The following is a 16,516-nucleotide window of genomic DNA, read 5'->3' as shown; positions in this document are numbered from 1 at the left end:
GCTAGTGCGGGTGTAATTGTGTGGTAGCTTCTTTCGGGTTGGGGGGGGGGGGGTTTCTAAGTTGATATGAAGAGTATTTGGTGAAGTAAATTTATATTAGTTGAGGGGGTGGCAGTTGGAGTTATGCACACCTGAAAGATGAAAATACGAGCTCCAGTTGGGTGGGTTGAGGCTCTTGTTTTTGGGGTTTGGCGAGAGCGGGTTAGGTAAAAGCTGGAGATGGGGGTGGGGGGGTTTGAATGGGAAACGGGGCTTGCTTCTGTCGCGGGGGGGGGGAAAGTGGTTATTATTATGTCCTACAAGCATGAATTAAATAACACCTTGATAACTTCGCGGGGGACTGGGATATTGAACGTAGGTGCGATGAATGGTGGTATGTACTAGGAATCAAAGGCAGGCGCATTCAGGGTGGGATGGGGTGGGAGTCAGCATACTGCAATGGGGTTGCGTGCAGACCAGAGATAAAAGATACCAAATGCATGGAGAGCTCCCGTGACTGGTTAATAGGGTGATAGACCCGTGATCCATCGAGATGTCTTATTTAAGAGGAACGTGTGGGCGATCTTGACGACCATGGCCCTGAGGTAAGAACCAGATGCCGGATACAGTTCATCAGTAGCTACCCCCACGAGGTATGGGCCCGGAGCGAGGAGAGTAGTATTACCCGAGCGGGTTGTTGGTTTCACGGAGGATGGTGAACAAGGGACTCCTAAGTGAGGGGGGTCATCCGTGGTGAAGAGGATTTTCTGAATAGTATGTGCTATGTCCGATAAATAACATTATGTAATACTGTACGATTAATTCAGATTTGGTCTGTTGATATTCATAGGGTAATGCATGGGCTTTGAAAGAACATGTCATGTGTTACTGTTGGGTTATCCATTAGAGTTCTTGCTTGTAAGCATGCCATTTGTGGATTGAGGGTAAGTATGTAAAAGTATGTTTTATGTACAGTCAAGCATATATAGTACTATATATTATTCATGTTGGCTAGCAGTAATGCACGAATTACATAGTGGCATTAAAAGTTAGCTAGTGCTAAGGTTGTACTGTGGGGCTTGTACAACATAAGATACAGAAAGTAGTTTAAGTTAGAACGCCAGTTTTGGGTACTGGTGGCGGAGTTGGGTGCTTCCTTTCTGATTACCCTGGGGAGGTGCTCCATTTCTGGTTTACAAGACCAGTGTATTAGTTTGTACTACAAGGGCAGGTTCATTTGAGTAAATTGTTCTCGACTTGGGCGGCTAGTGGTATTAAGACTAGGGTTGTTAAAAAGTATACTATGGATGCTACTTGGCCGATAGTAGTAAGAGGTTGGATTACTGGTTGGCTTCCAATTCAGGTAAGGGTTAGTAGGGTTGTGGCTAGAAGTCAGAATAGGAATTGGCTGAGTGGGCGGAATATTATGCTTTGCTGTTTGGATTTGTGGAGTATGGGGATGGCTGCTAAGATGAGGATTGACAGGAAGAGTGCTAGTACGCCTCCTAGTTTGTTAGGGACGGATCGTAGGATTGCATATGCGAATAGGAAGTATCATTCTGGCTTGATATGTGGGGGGGTATTTAGTGGGTCGGCTGGGGTATAGTTGTCCGGGTCATTTAGAAGGTCGGGTGAAAATAGTGTTAGTGTTATTAGGGCAAGGAGAAGGAGGGCTACGCCCAGGATATCTTTAGTTGTGTAGTAGGGATGGAAGGTGATTTTGTCTGGGTCCGAGGAGATTCCGCAAGGGTTATTTGATCCTGTTTCGTGTAGAAATAGTAAGTGTACGATTGTGAGGGCGACGATACCGAATGGTAGGATGAAGTGTAGGGTGAAGAATCGTATTAGAGTTGGGTTGTCGATGGCGGGTCCGCCTCAGACCCACTGAACGAGGTTAGTTCCGATGTACGGTACTGCTGAGAGTAAGTTTGTGATTACTGTTGCCCCTCAGAATGATATTTGGCCTCATGGGAGTACATAGCCCATGAAGGCTGTTGTTATGGTTATAAGCAGTAGTATGATGCCAATGTTTCAGGTTTTTAAGAGAAGGTATGAGCCGTAGTAGAGGCCTCGGCCTACATGCAGGAAAAGGCAGATAAATAGTATGGAGGCGCCGTTAGCGTGGAGGTAGCGGATGGTTCAGCCATAGTTTACGTCTCGGGTGATGTGTGCGATTGAAGAGAAGGCAGAGGAGGTGTCTGGTGAGTAGTGTATTGCTAGGAATAGGCCTGTGATGATTTGTAGAATTAGACAGGTTGCAAGAAGTGAGCCGAAATTCCATCAGATGGAGATGTTGGATGGGGTAGGTAGGTCGATAAAGGAGTGATTGATTATTTTTATGATGGGATTAGATTTGCGTATTGGGGTCATTAGGTGCTTTTGTAGTTGAAATACAGCGATGGTTTTTCGTATCATTGGTTATGGTTAGAGTCCATATGAAAGCAATGACATACGTTCTGTTTACATTGAGTGTGATATTAGTTATGGGGTTTGTAGGCTTTTCTTCCAAGCCCTCTCCTATTTATGGGGGGCTAGCATTGGTTGTTAGTGGTGTGGTTGGTTGCATAATTATTTTGAATTACGGTGGGGCTTATCTGGGTTTAGTAATGTTTTTGATTTATTTGGGGGGTATAATGGTTGTTTTTGGTTATACCGCGGCGATAGCTATTGAAGAGTACCCTGAGACATGGGGTTCAGGGTTTGAGGTTTTAGCATGTTTTTTGGTGGGGCTGATGATGGAAGTGGGGTTGGTTTTGTGGGTTCTGGATTTTGATGAGGTGGTAGTGATAGTCGGTTTTAATGATATGGGTAATTGGGTAGTTTTTGAGGGAGAGGGGTCGGGGTTAGTTCGGAGTGATTCTATTGGTGCGGGTGCTTTGTATGATTATGGGCGTTGGTTAGTGGTAGTTGCTGGTTGGACGTTATTTGTTGGTGTATATGTTGTGATTGAGATTACTCGGGGTAATAGGTTATACTATTAGGAGCAGAGTTAGGGCGAGGGGGATGAGGAAAGAGAGGAAGTAGAGCTTGATTATGCTTTTCTGAGCGGTTACTGTTGTGGAGGCGGTGATATGTGTTTGTGAGATTATTTTGGGTATTGATTTTTCCAGTCACATAGAGTCTAGTAAGAGAAGGGCTAAGTTTTGGCTTATGAGTAGGTTTTGGTGAGGAATTATGCGGTGGGCGATGGTGGGGAAGTAGCCTAGTATGTTGGAGAATTTGAATGCTTGTGGTGGGGTCTTTACTTTTAATTTGTTGGTTATGAGGGTAAGGTCTAGGGTGATAATGAAGCCTAGGGCAGTTATGTATAGGGCTAAAAGCTTCAGGTGGAGTGGTATTGTTGGTTGGGGGAGTGAGGTGGGGGGGATGTTGTTGGTAATAAGGAATCCTGTAATTATGCTGGCTGTTGTAAGGCGTTTAATTGGATTTAGTAGGGCAGGGTTGTTTTCGTTGATATTTGTTAGGGTCGGGAAGCGGGGTTGTCCTGTTAGGGTAAGGAGGATGGTTCGAGTACTGTAAGCGCTTGTTAGAGAGGTGGCGATGAGGGTGATGGATAGGGCTCAGGCGTTGGTATATGACGTGCTTGTGGCTTCAATAATGAGGTCTTTTGAGTAGAAGCCTGTGAGGAAGGGTATTCCTGTGAGTGCTAAGTTGCCAATAATTAGGGAAGTTGAGGTGAGAGGTATTGTTTTAAATAGGCCCCCTATTTTTCGGATGTCTTGTTCGTTGTTTAAATTATGGATAATGGATCCGGAGCAGATAAAGAGTATAGCTTTAAAGAAGGCATGGGTGCAGATGTGTAGGAATGCTAGGTATGGTTGGTTAATACCGATAGTAATTATTATCAGGCCTAGTTGACTTGAGGTGGAGAAGGCCACGATTTTTTTAATGTCATTTTGTGTGAGGGCGCATATGGCTATGAATAGGGTAGTAATAGCTCCTAGGCATAGTGTGAGGTTTTGGGTTAATGTGTCGTTTTCTATTAAAGGGTGAAAGCGAATAAGTAGGAACACCCCGGCAACGACTATGGTGCTGGAGTGGAGTAGGGCTGAAACTGGGGTCGGGCCTTCTATGGCAGAGGGTAGTCAAGGATGGAGGCCAAATTGGGCTGATTTCCCCACTGCTGCTAAGAGGAGGCCTATTAGTGGAAGGGGGCTTGGGTGGGGGTTTAAGGCTAGTATTTGTTGGAAGTCCCATGAGTTATAGTGGAGGAGGAACCACACTATGGCTAGAATGAGGCCAATGTCGCCGATGCGGTTGTATAGTACTGCTTGGATGGCTGCTGTGTTGGCATCTGTTCGGGCGTGCCACCAGCTAATTAGGAGAAAAGATATAATTCCTACACCTTCTCAGCCGATGAAGAGCTGGAAGAGGTTGTTAGCGGTAATAAGGATTAATATGGTAATTAGAAAGATAAGGAGGTATTTAAAGAACTGGTTGATGTTTGGGTCTGAACTTATATATCACAGTGAGAATTCTATGATAGATCAGGTAATGAATAGTGCGATTGGGATAAACATTATGGAAAAGTAGTCTAGTTTAAAGCTTAGTGTTAGGTCTAATGTTTGGGTTATTATTCAGTGTCAGCTCCAGATGGTTGTTTCTTGGTTTGAGAAGATGTATAAGGTTGTTGGAATAAGACTGGTGATGAAGGCATATATTATAGTTGTTTTCACATAGTCTGGGTATGAGTGTGTTTTGTTGGGGTTGACAAGGGTGGCAAAAATTGGAAGGGCTAGGGAGGCGAGGGTTATTAGTATAATGGAAGTGTACATGGTTATTACTTTTATTTGGAGTTGCACCAATGTTTTTGGCTCCTAAGACCAATGGATAGCTGTTATCCTTTAAAAGTTGAGAAAGTCGTAGTTTTAAATACGAAAGCATGGGTTAGCAGTCCTTGCAGGTTTTCTCGGTAAACAAGAAGTGGTGGGCTTCTATAGTTAGGTTCACGGTCTAACGTTTTGATTAAACTATGTCTACAAGGAGTAAGTCCTAGAATGGTATTGGGGTTGAGAGATAGGAGAATAGTTGGGGCAAGGTGTAAAAATATTAGTGTATTTTCTCGCGTGAAGGGGGGTTTTATATTGGTTATATGGTGTGTGAGCGCTCCTCGTTGTATTGTGGTGAATATGTGGAGAGAGTAGAGGGCTGTGATTAGTATGTTAAGTCCTGTTAGGATTATGGTAATTTTGGATCAGGAAAATGAAGCTGCGATTACGAAGAGTTCCCCAATTAGGTTGATGGTGGGTGGTAGGGCAAGGTTGGTGAGGCTTGCTATGAATCATCAGAAAGTTATTAGTGGGAGTAGGATCTGGAGTCCTCGGGATAACAGTATAATGCGGCTGTGAGTGCGTTCGTAGTTCGAGTTAGCTAAGCAGAAGTATATAGAAGAGGTGAGTCCGTGGGCAACCATAAGGATGGTTGCACCGGAGAAGCTTCAGGGGGTTTGGATGAGGGAGGCTACAATTACTAGGGCTATGTGGCTTACGGAGGAGTATGCGATAAGTGATTTTAGGTCTGTTTGTCGAAGGCAGGTCGAGCTCGTTATGATTATGCCTCATAGGGATAGTATGAGGAATGGGTAAGCTATATATTCTGTTAGGGGGTTGAGGATAGAGGTAAACCGTATTATTCCGTAGCCGCCTAGTTTTAGGAGTACTGCGGCAAGTACTATTGAGCCTGCAATGGGGGCTTCGACGTGGGCCTTGGGGAGCCATAAGTGTAGGCCGTATAGGGGTAGTTTTGTTATAAAGGCTATTATGCACGCTAGTCAGGTAAGGTTATGGGATCAAGTGGTTGTTAGTTTTTGGTCTGTGAGTGTTAGTAATGTGGTGTTTAATGAGCCTGTCTTGTTGTATGTGTAGATTAATATAATAAGCAGTGGTAAGGAGCCGGTTAGGGTATAGAATAGGAAGTATGAACCTGCGTTGAGACGTTCTGCTTGGTTGCCTCATTTAGTGATGATAATAAGGGTTGGGATGAGAGTGGTTTCGAACAGGATATAAAATATGATTAGTTCTGTGGCCATGAATGTTAGGATCAGGGTAATTTGTAGAAAGATTATTATGGAAAGGTAGAGTTTTTTTTGTGAGGGGGGTTCGTTATGTAGGTGGTACTGGCTTGCTATGATTATAAGGGGTAGTAGTCAGGCAGTTAATGTTAGGAGGGGTGTTGTTAGTGGGTCGGAAGATAAGTGGATTGAGTGGCTGAGGAGGTTGTTGTCAGTTTGGTTAAAAAATAGTAGGGGGATAAGGCTGATGGTTAGGCTGTGTGTGGTTAAATTGATTCAGATTGTGCTGTCTTTGGAGAGTCATGTTGTTGGTAGTAGTATAGTTGTGGGGATAACTATTTTTAACATTGGAGCAGGCTCAGGTTGTTGATGTGATCTAGTCCATATGTGTTGGAGATTGAAACTAGTAGGGCGAGGCCCACTGCCGCTTCGCAAGCGGCAAATACTAGCATAATGATGGGTATAATATTGATCAGGGGGGAGTGTGCGTTTGAGGCTATAACGGCAGTTATGATAAAGAGCGACATTATTATTCCTTCTAGGCAGAGGAGAGATGCTATTAAGTGTGAGCGGTAGATCAGTATGCCCAGAAGTGAAATGGTGAATGCTAATGTAATGTTTATGTGGGTAGGGGTCATTTGGTTAGTATGGTTATCATAATTTAATGAGTCGAAATCATTTGTTTTGTTTAAACTACTTACCAACTCAGTTCAGTCTAGCCCCTTTTGAGTTCATTCGTAAGCCAGGCTGAGAGCTAGAATGATAATAAATATGATGGATGTCTTGATTATTGTTGGAAGGTTTGCTGTTTGGAGTGCTCATGGTAGGGATAGTAGTAGGGCGATCTCCAGGTCGAATAATAGGAAAGTGATGGCGACTAGGAAAAATTTTATTGAGAATGGGATGCGAGCGGGGTTCAGGGGGTCAAACCCGCATTCGTAAGGGTTAGCTTTCTCTGCGTAGGAGTTAAGTTGGGGTAATCAGAATATGATAATTGTTAGTAGTGCGGTTAGAAGGGTGTTGACTGTTAGGGCTAGTATCAGGTTAATTACTCTTTTTTGAATATTGTCAAAGCTGATTGATTGGAAGTCAATTGTACTAATTATACTAAAAGAGTAAGACCCTCATCAGTAAATAGAGATATAAAGGAACAGTCAAATGACATCTACAAAGTGTCAATATCAGGCGGCGGCCTCAAAGCCGAAGTGGTGACTTGGTGTGAAGTGGTAGAATAATTGGCGAATAAGGCAAATGAGGAGGAATGTAGATCCGATGATAACGTGAAGTCCGTGGAAACCTGTAGCGACAAAAAATGTTGAGCCATAAATACCGTCGGAAATGGTAAAGGGTGCTTCAAAGTATTCCGAGATTTGTAGCAGGGTGAAGTAGGTGCCTAGTAGAATTGTAATAAGTAAGGCTTGGATTGTTTGTTTTCGATTACCGTTTATGAGGCTGTGGTGAGCCCAGGTGATCGTGACTCCTGATGCGAGTAGTACGGAGGTGTTTAGAAGGGGTACTTCTAGGGGGTTTAAGGGGGTGATTCCTGTTGGTGGTCAATGACACCCTAAGCGAGGTGTTGGGGCGAGGCTTGAGTGATAAAATGCTCAGAAGAAGCCGGCGAAGAAGAAGACTTCTGAGATGATAAATAATGTTATTCCGTATCGGAGGCTTTTTTGGACGGGTATTGTGTGGTGGCCTTGGTAGGTGCTTTCTCGAATAATGTCACGCCATCATTGATATATGGTTAGTACATTGGTTAGCAGGCCTAGTGTTAGTAGGGCGGTGGAGTAAAAGTGGAATCATATAATTAAGCCGGATGTTAATAGAAAAGCTGACAGGGCTCCTGTTAGTGGTCAAGGGCTGGGTTTAACTATGTGGTAGGCATGGAGTTGGTGGGTCATTAGGTGTTGTTGTGTAGGTACAGGTTGACTAAGAGTGTGAAGACGTAGGCCTGGATTAGGGCAACCGCGATCTCTAAAATGGTCAGTAGTATTAGGAGTACAGAAGTGAGTAGGGTGGTGGAGAGGTTGATGGTTGATAGTGTTAGCATAGTATTTCCGATTAGGTGTATTAATAGATGGCCGGCTGTGATGTTAGCAGTCAGTCGTACGGCTAGGGCTATTGGCTGGATAAGTAGGCTAACGGTTTCGATTATTACTAGTATGGGAATAAGGGGTGTGGGTGTACCTTGTGGTAGTATGTGAGCTAGGAAGTTTTTAGTTTTAAAGCGGAGGCCAGTGATGATCGTGCCTGCCCACAGGGGGATTGCTATGGCTAGGTTTATAGAAAGTTGGGTGGTTGGCGTAAATGAGTGAGGCAGGAGCCCTAGGAGGTTAGTCATGGTAATAAAGGTGATCAAGGATATTAGTATTAGAGATCAGGATTGTCCTTTAGCGTTGTGGGGTGCTATTATTTGTTTTAGGATAAGTTTGATGAGGTTTTGTTGAACGGTGGTTAGTTGGTTGTTAATGAGATGTTTAGAGGTCGGGATTAGTAGTGTGGGGAATATGATGATGGGGATTGTGGCTGGTTGTCCTAGGATTGTTGGGGCTGAGAATGAGGTAAATAGGTTTTCGTTCATTTTGGCCGTCAACAGGTGTTGTGGGTTTGTAAGTTGGGGTTTTTTGTGAGGGGGGGTTGATAGTAGTTTATGCTTAGCAGTTTTAACTGTGTGATAAGGTATAGTGTGGGAAGTATTGCTATGATAATAGTGAATCATGTGGATGTGTCCAGTTGGGGCATTTCACTGCAGAGAGCATGCCCTCAATCTTTAACTTAAAAGGTTAATGCTGGAATAGCTGTACAGTGGGTCTGCAAAGTGTTTTAGGGGTTATAGGGTGAACACAGGTCCTATTTCAAAGATTTTTAGTGGAATCAGTTCTGCGACGATTGGTATGAAGCTGTGGTTTGCGCCGCAAATTTCTGAGCATTGTCCATAATAGACGCCTGGTCGTGTGGCTGTAAATACGGTTTGGTTCAGGCGTCCAGGCACTGCGTCTGTTTTTAGGCCTAGTGTGGGGATAGTTCATGAGTGTAGTACGTCTTGAGATGTGATTATTATACGGACTGGGGCTTCAATTGGGAGGACCACTCGGTTGTCAACTTCTAGAAGTCGAAGGTCACCTGGATTTAGGAATAAGGGGGGTAATATGTAAGAGTTGAAGATTAAGCCCCCGTAATCTGTATACTCGTAGGTTCAGTATCATTGATGTCCGATTGATTTGATAGTAAAGGAGGGGTTATTGATTTCGTCTGTCATGTATAGGATGCGCAGGGATGGGAGGGCGATTAGGATTAAGATAACCGCGGGTAAAATGGTTCAGATAGTTTCTATTTCTTGGGCGTCCGTGATGTTAGTGTTGGTTAGTTTTGTTGTGAGTGTTGAGGATAGGGCGTATAAGATTAAAAAGCTAATTAAAAATATGGCTATAAGGGCTTGGTCGTGAAAAGTGATTAGTTCTTCTATGACAGGGGATGTGGCATCTTGTAGGCCTAGTTGCACTGGATGAGCCATGTAAGATATATAGGGTTTGACCTATAATTTAGCTTTGACAAAGCTATGAAATAATTTTTCTAACATCTTGTTGAAAAAGTTATAGGGGCTATAAGGCTGGCTTGAAACCAGTCTTAGGGGGTTCGACTCCCTCCTTTTTCGCTTAGTTTAATATAGGCTGGTTCTTCAAATGTGTGGTGGGGTGGGGGACATCCATTTAATCATTCTAGGCTAGTGGAGGGGTGTTCGGTTAGTAGTACTTTGCGTTTTGAGGCAAAAGCTTCCCAGATTATATAGATTATCAGGATTGTTGCTGTTAGTGAAATAAAGGAACCCATTGATGATAGGATATTTCATGTGGTATAGGCATCGGGGTAGTCGGAGTAGCGTCGGGGTATTCCGGATAGGCCCAGGAAATGTTGTGGGAAAAAGGTTAGGTTTACACCCATGAATGTAATAATAAAGTGGGCTTTAGCGCAAGTTTGGTCTAATGTATAACCTGAAAATAAGGGGAATCAGTGGATAAAGCCTCCCATAATGGCAAAGACGGCTCCTATTGATAAAACATAGTGGAAGTGGGCAACGACGTAGTATGTGTCGTGTAGTACAATGTCTAGAGATGAGTTTGCCAGGATAATGCCGGTCAGGCCCCCCATGGTGAATAGAAAAATAAAGCCTAGGGCTCAGAGTATTGCAGGGGATCATTTAATGTTGCCCCCGTGGAGTGTGGCAAGTCAGCTGAAAACTTTAACGCCCGTAGGGATTGCAATAATTATGGTGGCAGAAGTAAAGTAGGCTCGTGTGTCTACGTCCATGCCTACTGTAAACATATGATGGGCCCACACAATAAAACCTAGGAAACCGATTGATATTATAGCTCAGACTATACCTATATACCCGAACGGCTCTTTTTTTCCAGAGTAGTGGGTTACGATGTGAGAAATTATTCCGAACCCGGGGAGAATGAGGATGTAGACTTCGGGGTGGCCGAAGAATCAAAATAGGTGTTGGTATAGAATAGGGTCCCCTCCTCCGACAGGGTCGAAGAAAGTAGTATTGAGATTGCGATCTGTTAGTAGTATAGTGATGCCGGCGGCTAGGACTGGTAGGGAGAGAAGTAGGAGGACTGCTGTAATTAAGATTGATCAGACAAATAAAGGGGTTTGATACTGGGATATTGCAGGGGGTTTTATGTTGATGATAGTGGTAATGAAGTTGATGGCCCCTAGGATGGAGGAAATGCCCGCTAGGTGAAGAGAGAAGATGACTAGGTCTACGGAGGCCCCTGGGTGGGAAAAGTTCCCTGACAAAGGAGGATACACTGTTCAACCTGTCCCAGCACCGGCTTCTACTGCGGTTGATGCTATTAGTAGTAGGAAAGAGGGGGGAAGGAGTCAGAAACTTATGTTGTTTAAACGGGGGAATGCTATATCAGGAGCGCCAATTATTAGAGGCACTAATCAATTTCCGAAACCCCCGATTATAATAGGTATAACCATGAAAAAGATTATGACGAACGCATGGGCCGTTACAATGACGTTGTAGATGTGATCATTGCCTAGTAGGTTACCGGGTTGACCCAGTTCGGCTCGAATGAGAAGACTTAGGGCCATGCCTGTAACTCCGGCTCATGCACCAAATAACAGGTATAAAGTTCCAATGTCTTTGTGGTTTGTTGAAAACAGCCAACGATTGATGAGCATGAGTGGAAGAAATGGTAAAATGGCTGAGTAGGCATTAGGCTGTAAACCTAAAGACAGAGGTCTAACCCTCTTTTTACCAGCCCCGAGGTGATTTTCACATTGAATTGCAAGTTCGAAGGAGCAGCTTTAAGTTTCTGCCGGGGCTTCTCCCGCCTTTTTTTCCCGCGGCGGGAGAAGTGGGTCAAGGCCAGTTGGTTGGGGTATTTAGCTGTTAACTAAATTTTTGTGGGTTCGAGTCCCATTGACCTAGTAAGGGCTTAGTTTAATTAAAGCGATTGATTTGCGTTCAGTTGATGCGGAGTAGGTGTCTGCAGTCCTTATGTATTTCAGAAATTAAGTAATTTTACTTGCTAAGGGCTTTGAAGGCTCTTGGTCTTGTCTAACCTAAATTTCTAGGGAATGGATAGAATTAGGGGGGAGATTGGTAGTAGGAGGGTGGAGATGGTGATGAGTGCAGGGATGAAGAGTGTGGGTTTTGTGTTTTCGAATTGTCATGTTATTTTTGTGTTGTTAGACGTGGGGAGTAGTGTTAGGGAGATGGTGTAGATTAAGCGTATGTAGAAATATAGGTTGAGCAGAGTTATGGTGATTATGATAGTTGGGATGATAAAGTTATTGTTTATTGTGAGTTCTTGAATAGTGACCCATTTGGGTAGGAAGCCAGTTAGAGGGGGTAAGCCTCCCAGGGATAAGAGGGTGGATGTCATTAGTGGTATTAGGTGGGTTGATTTGTTTCAGGTATTAGATAGTGTGAGAGTTGTAGTGCTTGAGTTTAGGTTGAGAGTTAGGAATATTGTAGTTGTTAAGGTGATATAGGTAATTAAATAAAGGGTTGTGATAGTTGGGTTGTATGTTAGTGTTATTATTATTCAGCCCGTGTGGGTGATTGAAGAGTACCCTAGGATCTTGCGTAGTTGTGTTTGATTGAGGCCTCCTCAGCTACCTACTGCAATGGATAGGGTTGAGAGGATCAGTAGAATGTGGGTGTTGATTGATGGGTGGATCTGGTATATGATTGAGATTGGAGCTAGTTTTTGCCATGTGAGGAGGAGTAAGCCAGAGGTTAGGGGTGTTCCTTGGGTGACTTCTGGGACTCAAAAGTGGAAAGGAGCTATCCCTAGTTTTATGGTAAGGGCGATTGTTATTGCTAGGGGTGGGAATTGATTGGTGTAGTTTGTTGTTGTTGTTGTTCAGTGTCCTGATAATAAGTTGTTGGAAATAATTGCTATTATGAGGATTATGGATGCGGTAGATTGTGCTAGAAAGTACTTGGTAGCGGCTTCTGTGGAGCGAGCATTCGTTTTTTTGATTAGGGTTGGGATGAAGGCTAATATGTTTATTTCTAGGCCTGCTCAGGCGAGGAATCAGTGTGAGCTTAGTATTGTAATGAGTGTACCCGTGATTACTGTAGTGTAGATAATGAGTTGGGCTAGTGGGTTGATTAGTACGGGAAGGATGTGACCAACATTTTCGGGGTATGGGCCCGATAGCTTGTTTAGCTGACCTTACTGTAGGATGGAGTGTGAGGGGTAGCACGGAGAAGTTTGGATTCTCAGGAGCAGGTCCGATGCCTGTAATCCTAGAAATAAGAGGATTGGGGCCTCTATTGTTTACTCTATCAAAGTAACTCTTTTGTCAGACATATTTCTAGGTTTGAGGGGGGATGCTGGAGATTGCGATGGGTATTGAGGTACTTCATATGAGGAGTGCCAGTGTAAGTGGGAGAAAACTTTTTCATAGTAGGTGCATGAGTTGGTCGTAGCGGAATCGGGGGTACGCTGCTCGGATTCATAGGAATAGTGAAGTTAGGAGGAGTGTTTTAATGGTAAAGGATGTTGTGAATAGTTCCGGTGAGTGAGTGGGGTAGAATGTGCCTAGAAAGATTGTGGTTGTTAGGGCATTTATTATGATAATGTTTATGTATTCGGCTATGAAGAATAGGGCGAATGGGCCTGCGGAATATTCAATGTTGAAGCCTGATACTAGTTCTGATTCGCCTTCTATAAGATCGAAAGGGGTTCGGTTTGTTTCTGCTAGTGTAGAGGTAAATCATATTATAGCTAGTGGTCATGATGGCAGGATGAGTCAGAGGTGTTCTTGTGTTGTAATGAGTATGTTGAGGTTGAATGAGCCACTTGTTAGTAAGATTGATAATAGGATGATGGAGAGGGTAACTTCGTATGAGATTATTTGGGCGACGGCTCGTAGGGCTCCGATTAGAGCGTAGTTTGAGTTTGATGCCCACCCAGATCATAGGATGGAGTAGACGGTTAGGCTGGATGTGGCCAGGATAAATAGGAGTCCTAGGTTAAAGTTAATTAGAGGGTTGGGTATAGGGAGGGGGGTTCATAGGAGGAGAGCAATGGAAAAGGCTAGGGCGGGTGCTGTGATATAAAGGATAGTACTGGATGTTGAGGGTTTTAGGGGTTCTTTAGTGAAGAGTTTTATTGCATCGGCGAATGGTTGTAGTAGTCCGTAGGGACCTACAATGTTAGGTCCCTTGCGTAGTTGTATATATCCTAGTAGTTTTCGTTCAACGAGTGTAAGAAACGCCATGGCGGCTAGTGTGGATATAATAAGGAGTAGGAGGTTTATTGTGGTCATGGTGTTAAGAAGAGGGGTTGAACCTCTGGATGTAAAGTTTTAAGTTTTATGCAATTACCGGGCTCTGCCATCTTAACAAACCCTGTTCTCGGGTAGGGTGTGTAATATTTTGGTAAATTAAGACTAAGTCATTTATATGGTGAAGGCGCTTTGTGAAGTGGGCCTTATTTCTCTTGTCCTTTCGTACAGGGAGAAATGTGGAATAGATAGAAACCGACCTGGATCGCTCCGGTCTGAACTCAGATCACGTAGGACTTTAATCGTTGAACAAACGAACCCTTGATAGCTGCTGCACCATTAGGATGTCCTGATCCAACATCGAGGTCGTAAACTCTATTGTTGATATGGACTCTAGAATAGAATTGCGCTGTTATCCCCAGGGTAACTTGTTCCGTTGATCAAATTATTGGGTCAATTGTGAATATTAGTTCGCTTTGGCTTGTGAGGCCTTGGCGTGGATCACTCGGAGGTTTGTTTGTGCTCCGAGGCCGCCCCAACCAAAATTTTTAATGTAGGCATAGAAGTTTTAGAGTCCGTGGATTTATACGATTCTTAGCTACATTAGTAAATTGAAGCTCCATGGGGTCTTCTCGTCTTATTGTTTCATGTCCGCCTCTTCACGGATAGGTCAATTTCACTGGTTAAAAGTAAGAGACAGCTGAACCCTCGTGTTGCCATTCATGCGAGTCCCTATTTAAAGAACAAGTGATTATGCTACCTTTGCACGGTCAGGGTACCGCGGCCGTTAAACGTGTGTCACTGGGCAGGCAGTGCCTCTAATACTAGTAATGCTAGAGGTGATGTTTTTGGTAAACAGGCGGGGCTAAGTTTGCCGAGTTCCTTTTACTTTTTTTAACCTTTCCTTAAAAGCATGCCTGTGTTGGATTAACAGTAAGAGTAGTATGGACTTGTTTGTGTTTGTTAGTACTGGGCTGTTAAGTATCAGTGGGGTTTTGGTTTGGTTTAGGCTTATGCAGTAGGGAGAGAGAGTTCATGTTACTTATACTAGCATTATTGCTTCTATGGGGTGATAGATTAATCCAATGTGATTTAAGGAGTTCAATAGTATGTTTGGGATTTTTTAGGTGGTTAATGTTGAGCTTGAACGCTTTCTTAATTGGTGGCTGCTTTTAGGCCAACTATGGTGACGGGGGTTTTTACTCTCTATGTAAGGTTTTTCCTAGTGTCTAAAGAGCTGTCCCTCTTTAGACTAACAATTAAGTTTACAGGGGGATTGGGTTATTCTGTGGGTAAACTTAAGGCTGAACTAAGATTCTATCTTGGATAACCAGCTATCACCAGGCTCGGTAGGCTTGTCACCTCTACCCAGAAATCTTCCCACTATTTTGCCACATAGACGGGTGCGCTCTTTCAGCTGTTTTTGGGTAGCTCGTCTGGTTTCGGGGAATTTGGCTTCAGTTCTCTTTGTGAAATTGTTTCTGGCTAATTCATTATGCAAAAGGTACAGGGGTTAGTCCTTGCTGTTTTGTGCTTGGGTGGTTTTCTTGTCTTTCCCTTACGGTACTGTATCTATAGCGCCAGGTTAAGATTTCTATCGCCTATACTTAATATGGGTTAATGGTTTGGTATACATGTGGGTTTGATATTAGTGTTTGTTGTGCTTGGAGCTAGTGTTAGCTCAAGGTCACCAAGCAATGTTGAGATCTTCTGAGTGTAAGTCAGATGCTTTATATTAAGCTATACCTTGATTTATCCAAGTGCACCTTCCAGTACACTTACCGTGTTACGACTTATCCCCTCTATATAAATGTTAGGGCATTTAGTTAAGTTATTCCTTAAATATATTTGAGGGGAGTGACGGGCGGTGTGTGCGTGCTTTATGGCCTAGTTCAATTAAGCACTCTATTCTTAATTTACTGCTAAATCCTCCTTGGGCTCCTAGATTTCATAAGAGCTATCGTGGGGTTTTCTGAAGTAGAAAATGTAGCCCATTTTTACCGTCTCATAAGTTACACCTTGACCTAACGTTTTTGCGGGGAAGGGCATTTGCGCTCACTTCGTAGCCTTCATCAGGGTTTGCTGAAGATGGCGGTATATAGACTAAGCAAGAGAGGGTGGGGTGGATCGGGGTTTATCGATTACAGAACAGGCTCCTCTAGGGGGTATGAAGCACCGCCAAGTCCTTTGAGTTTTAAGCTGTTGCTTGTAGTATTCTGGCGAATAGTTTTGTTATTTTAACTATTGAGGTTTAGGGCCAAGCATAGTGGGGTGTCTAATCCCAGTTTGGGTCTTGGCTATTGTGTGTTCAGGAATTATAAAGCCACCTTCGTAGTTTATTTTACGTTAGCTAGGGTTTTACAGTTTAGATGGGGTTTAGCTTTATTGGACTAGATCTAAAACACCCTCTACGCCGGTTTCCATTGGCTAGGGTTAATCGTATAACCGCGGTGGCTGGCACGAAGTTGACCAACCCTGGCATAGCATAGCTTAGTTAAACTTTCGTTCATTGCTAAAGGTTTGTCACTGCTGTCTCCCGTGGGGGTGTGGCTGGGCAAAGTGTTTTGAGCTGCATGGGCGTGCTTGATACTTGCTCCTTCTGGTCATGTTGATGGGAAGGGCGTCTTCACCGGAATGGGGATGCTTGCATGTGTAATCTTGCTAAGAGTCAATAGAAAGGCCAGGACCAAGCCTATTTGTTTATGGGGCGTGCGAACCCATCTAGGCATTTTCAGTGTCTTGCTTTGGGTAGGTTTAAGCTACATAAAC

The 16,516-nt window shown here is 43.7% G+C and overlaps 13 protein-coding genes across 13 annotated transcripts, besides 26 other annotated features; 1 reads left to right on the top strand and 12 right to left on the bottom strand. All coding sequences in view use genetic code 2, as the record gives it.

Moving 5' to 3' along the window:
• Window positions 1-17: 17 nt before the first annotated feature.
• Window positions 18-1,075: a D loop.
• Window positions 1,076-1,143, top strand: a tRNA (tRNA-Pro).
• Window position 1,144: 1 nt separating this feature from the next.
• Window positions 1,145-1,208, bottom strand: a tRNA (tRNA-Thr).
• CYTB (cytochrome b) lies at window positions 1,209-2,349 on the bottom strand. The gene has a single exon. A coding segment is annotated over exon 1 (1,141 nt).
• A 5-nt stretch (window positions 2,350-2,354) lies between these two features.
• Window positions 2,355-2,423, top strand: a tRNA (tRNA-Glu).
• On the top strand, window positions 2,424-2,948 carry ND6 (NADH dehydrogenase subunit 6). Its single transcript has one exon. The coding sequence runs from the start codon at window positions 2,424-2,426 to the stop codon at window positions 2,946-2,948; it is 525 nt and encodes a 174-aa protein (YP_007316894.1).
• Window positions 2,949-4,754, bottom strand: ND5 (NADH dehydrogenase subunit 5). Its single transcript has one exon. The coding sequence runs from the start codon at window positions 4,752-4,754 to the stop codon at window positions 2,949-2,951; it is 1,806 nt and encodes a 601-aa protein (YP_007316893.2).
• A 6-nt stretch (window positions 4,755-4,760) lies between these two features.
• Window positions 4,761-4,831, bottom strand: a tRNA (tRNA-Leu).
• Window positions 4,832-4,890, bottom strand: a tRNA (tRNA-Ser).
• Window positions 4,891-4,959, bottom strand: a tRNA (tRNA-His).
• Window positions 4,960-6,337, bottom strand: ND4 (NADH dehydrogenase subunit 4). The gene has a single exon. A coding segment is annotated over exon 1 (1,378 nt).
• ND4L (NADH dehydrogenase subunit 4L) lies at window positions 6,331-6,627 on the bottom strand. The gene has a single exon. The coding sequence runs from the start codon at window positions 6,625-6,627 to the stop codon at window positions 6,331-6,333; it is 297 nt and encodes a 98-aa protein (YP_007316891.1).
• Window positions 6,628-6,692, bottom strand: a tRNA (tRNA-Arg).
• ND3 (NADH dehydrogenase subunit 3) lies at window positions 6,693-7,038 on the bottom strand. Its single transcript has one exon. A coding segment is annotated over exon 1 (346 nt).
• Window positions 7,039-7,106, bottom strand: a tRNA (tRNA-Gly).
• On the bottom strand, window positions 7,107-7,890 carry COX3 (cytochrome c oxidase subunit III). The gene has a single exon. A coding segment is annotated over exon 1 (784 nt).
• Window positions 7,890-8,570, bottom strand: ATP6 (ATP synthase F0 subunit 6). The gene has a single exon. The coding sequence runs from the start codon at window positions 8,568-8,570 to the stop codon at window positions 7,890-7,892; it is 681 nt and encodes a 226-aa protein (YP_007316888.1).
• Window positions 8,525-8,731, bottom strand: ATP8 (ATP synthase F0 subunit 8). Its single transcript has one exon. The coding sequence runs from the start codon at window positions 8,729-8,731 to the stop codon at window positions 8,525-8,527; it is 207 nt and encodes a 68-aa protein (YP_007316887.1).
• Window position 8,732: 1 nt separating this feature from the next.
• Window positions 8,733-8,797, bottom strand: a tRNA (tRNA-Lys).
• A 22-nt stretch (window positions 8,798-8,819) lies between these two features.
• On the bottom strand, window positions 8,820-9,503 carry COX2 (cytochrome c oxidase subunit II). The gene has a single exon. The coding sequence runs from the start codon at window positions 9,501-9,503 to the stop codon at window positions 8,820-8,822; it is 684 nt and encodes a 227-aa protein (YP_007316886.1).
• A 1-nt stretch (window position 9,504) lies between these two features.
• Window positions 9,505-9,572, bottom strand: a tRNA (tRNA-Asp).
• A 3-nt stretch (window positions 9,573-9,575) lies between these two features.
• Window positions 9,576-9,644, top strand: a tRNA (tRNA-Ser).
• On the bottom strand, window positions 9,617-11,185 carry COX1 (cytochrome c oxidase subunit I). The gene has a single exon. It carries the CDS (start codon window positions 11,183-11,185, stop codon window positions 9,617-9,619), a length of 1,569 nt encoding a protein of 522 aa, YP_007316885.1.
• Window positions 11,186-11,198: 13 nt separating this feature from the next.
• Window positions 11,199-11,264, top strand: a tRNA (tRNA-Tyr).
• Window positions 11,265-11,269: 5 nt separating this feature from the next.
• Window positions 11,270-11,331, top strand: a tRNA (tRNA-Cys).
• Window positions 11,329-11,362: an origin of replication.
• Window positions 11,363-11,435, top strand: a tRNA (tRNA-Asn).
• Window position 11,436: 1 nt separating this feature from the next.
• Window positions 11,437-11,505, top strand: a tRNA (tRNA-Ala).
• Window positions 11,506-11,513: 8 nt separating this feature from the next.
• Window positions 11,514-11,579, bottom strand: a tRNA (tRNA-Trp).
• On the bottom strand, window positions 11,580-12,627 carry ND2 (NADH dehydrogenase subunit 2). Its single transcript has one exon. A coding segment is annotated over exon 1 (1,048 nt).
• Window positions 12,628-12,695, bottom strand: a tRNA (tRNA-Met).
• Window position 12,696: 1 nt separating this feature from the next.
• Window positions 12,697-12,768, top strand: a tRNA (tRNA-Gln).
• Window positions 12,766-12,834, bottom strand: a tRNA (tRNA-Ile).
• On the bottom strand, window positions 12,835-13,789 carry ND1 (NADH dehydrogenase subunit 1). Its single transcript has one exon. A coding segment is annotated over exon 1 (955 nt).
• Window positions 13,790-13,791: 2 nt separating this feature from the next.
• Window positions 13,792-13,866, bottom strand: a tRNA (tRNA-Leu).
• Window positions 13,867-15,428, bottom strand: an rRNA (l-rRNA).
• Window positions 15,429-15,497, bottom strand: a tRNA (tRNA-Val).
• Window positions 15,498-16,444, bottom strand: an rRNA (s-rRNA).
• Window positions 16,445-16,516, bottom strand: a tRNA (tRNA-Phe).

The sequence above is a fragment of the mitochondrial genome of Papio anubis (genome assembly GCF_008728515.1).
Source record: "Papio anubis isolate east mitochondrion, complete genome".
Classification (NCBI taxonomy): domain Eukaryota; kingdom Metazoa; phylum Chordata; class Mammalia; order Primates; family Cercopithecidae; genus Papio; species Papio anubis.
Note: the sequence above shows the minus strand (reverse complement) of the source record. Positions and strands in the feature narration are given on the sequence as shown.